This window comes from Nematolebias whitei, chromosome 17, assembly GCF_014905685.2.
Source record: "Nematolebias whitei isolate Nwh7 chromosome 17, NemWhi1, whole genome shotgun sequence".
Lineage (NCBI taxonomy): Eukaryota > Metazoa > Chordata > Actinopteri > Cyprinodontiformes > Rivulidae > Nematolebias > Nematolebias whitei.
The window spans coordinates 3522568-3523339 of record NC_056514.1 but is presented as its reverse complement, the minus strand read 5'-3'; the positions used below and the strand labels follow the sequence as shown (position 1 = coordinate 3523339).

At 42.9% G+C, this 772-nt stretch overlaps 1 protein-coding gene across 1 annotated transcript in view; it reads left to right on the top strand.

Moving 5' to 3' along the window:
* The window catches only part of rac3b (Rac family small GTPase 3b), a 24012-nt gene that overhangs the window by 8019 nt on the left and 15221 nt on the right, over positions 1-772 (top strand). The window contains exon 2 of the mRNA XM_037691204.1: positions 644-715. Within this exon, the coding sequence (XP_037547132.1) occupies positions 644-715 (72 nt within the window). The remainder of the gene's footprint in view (positions 1-643; positions 716-772) is intronic.

Genomic DNA, 772 nt, shown 5'->3' with positions numbered 1-772 from the left:
TGTTGTCAGTTCTAGATGCTGTTGTCAGTTCTAGATGCTGTTGTCAGTTCTAGATGCTGTTGTCAGTTCTAGATGCTGTTGTCAGTTCTAGATGTTGTTGTCAGTTCTAGATGTACATCCAATGATGACTTTCTGCAAGTTTCATTTAGATTTGTTCAATAATTCATCACATATTTTGGTAACAGACAAATGCACACAGACATGGGCAAAAACTTTTTTGTCCACTGCCTTTCAGAGGCATGCAAAAAATATACTGTACCTCTAAAAATAGCATTATTAATAAAACATTAAGAAGGTTGCCAGACTTATTCTCATACCATTACAATCTCAGTGTGCCATCAAGGAGAGTGGCTGAAACTTTAAAACATAATCTGTCTTGTTTCTTATTAGCTCATGGGCCTAACCCGTATGCCCATGTGAGCAGGTTGTGTTTGTGTGAGTGCAGTTGTGTGTGGGTGGGAGGCGTTTCATCGAAGGCTACTGTGTCCCTAGGCAACATGAATGTAGGCCAGAGTCTGTGTGGTGGTCATTGAAAGGGAGTAGTGGTCTGTTTTTGTCCTTCACACACCCAGACACGCCTCTCTGCAGTTAGTCTGAGTACGGGACTGTAGCCTCATTTTCTTACCATCTCTGTCCCCTTCAGGGCTGTAGGAAAGACCTGTCTGCTGATCAGCTACACTACAAATGCCTTTCCTGGAGAATACATTCCCACTGTGTGAGTAAACCACACACACACACACACACACACACACACACACACACACACACACAC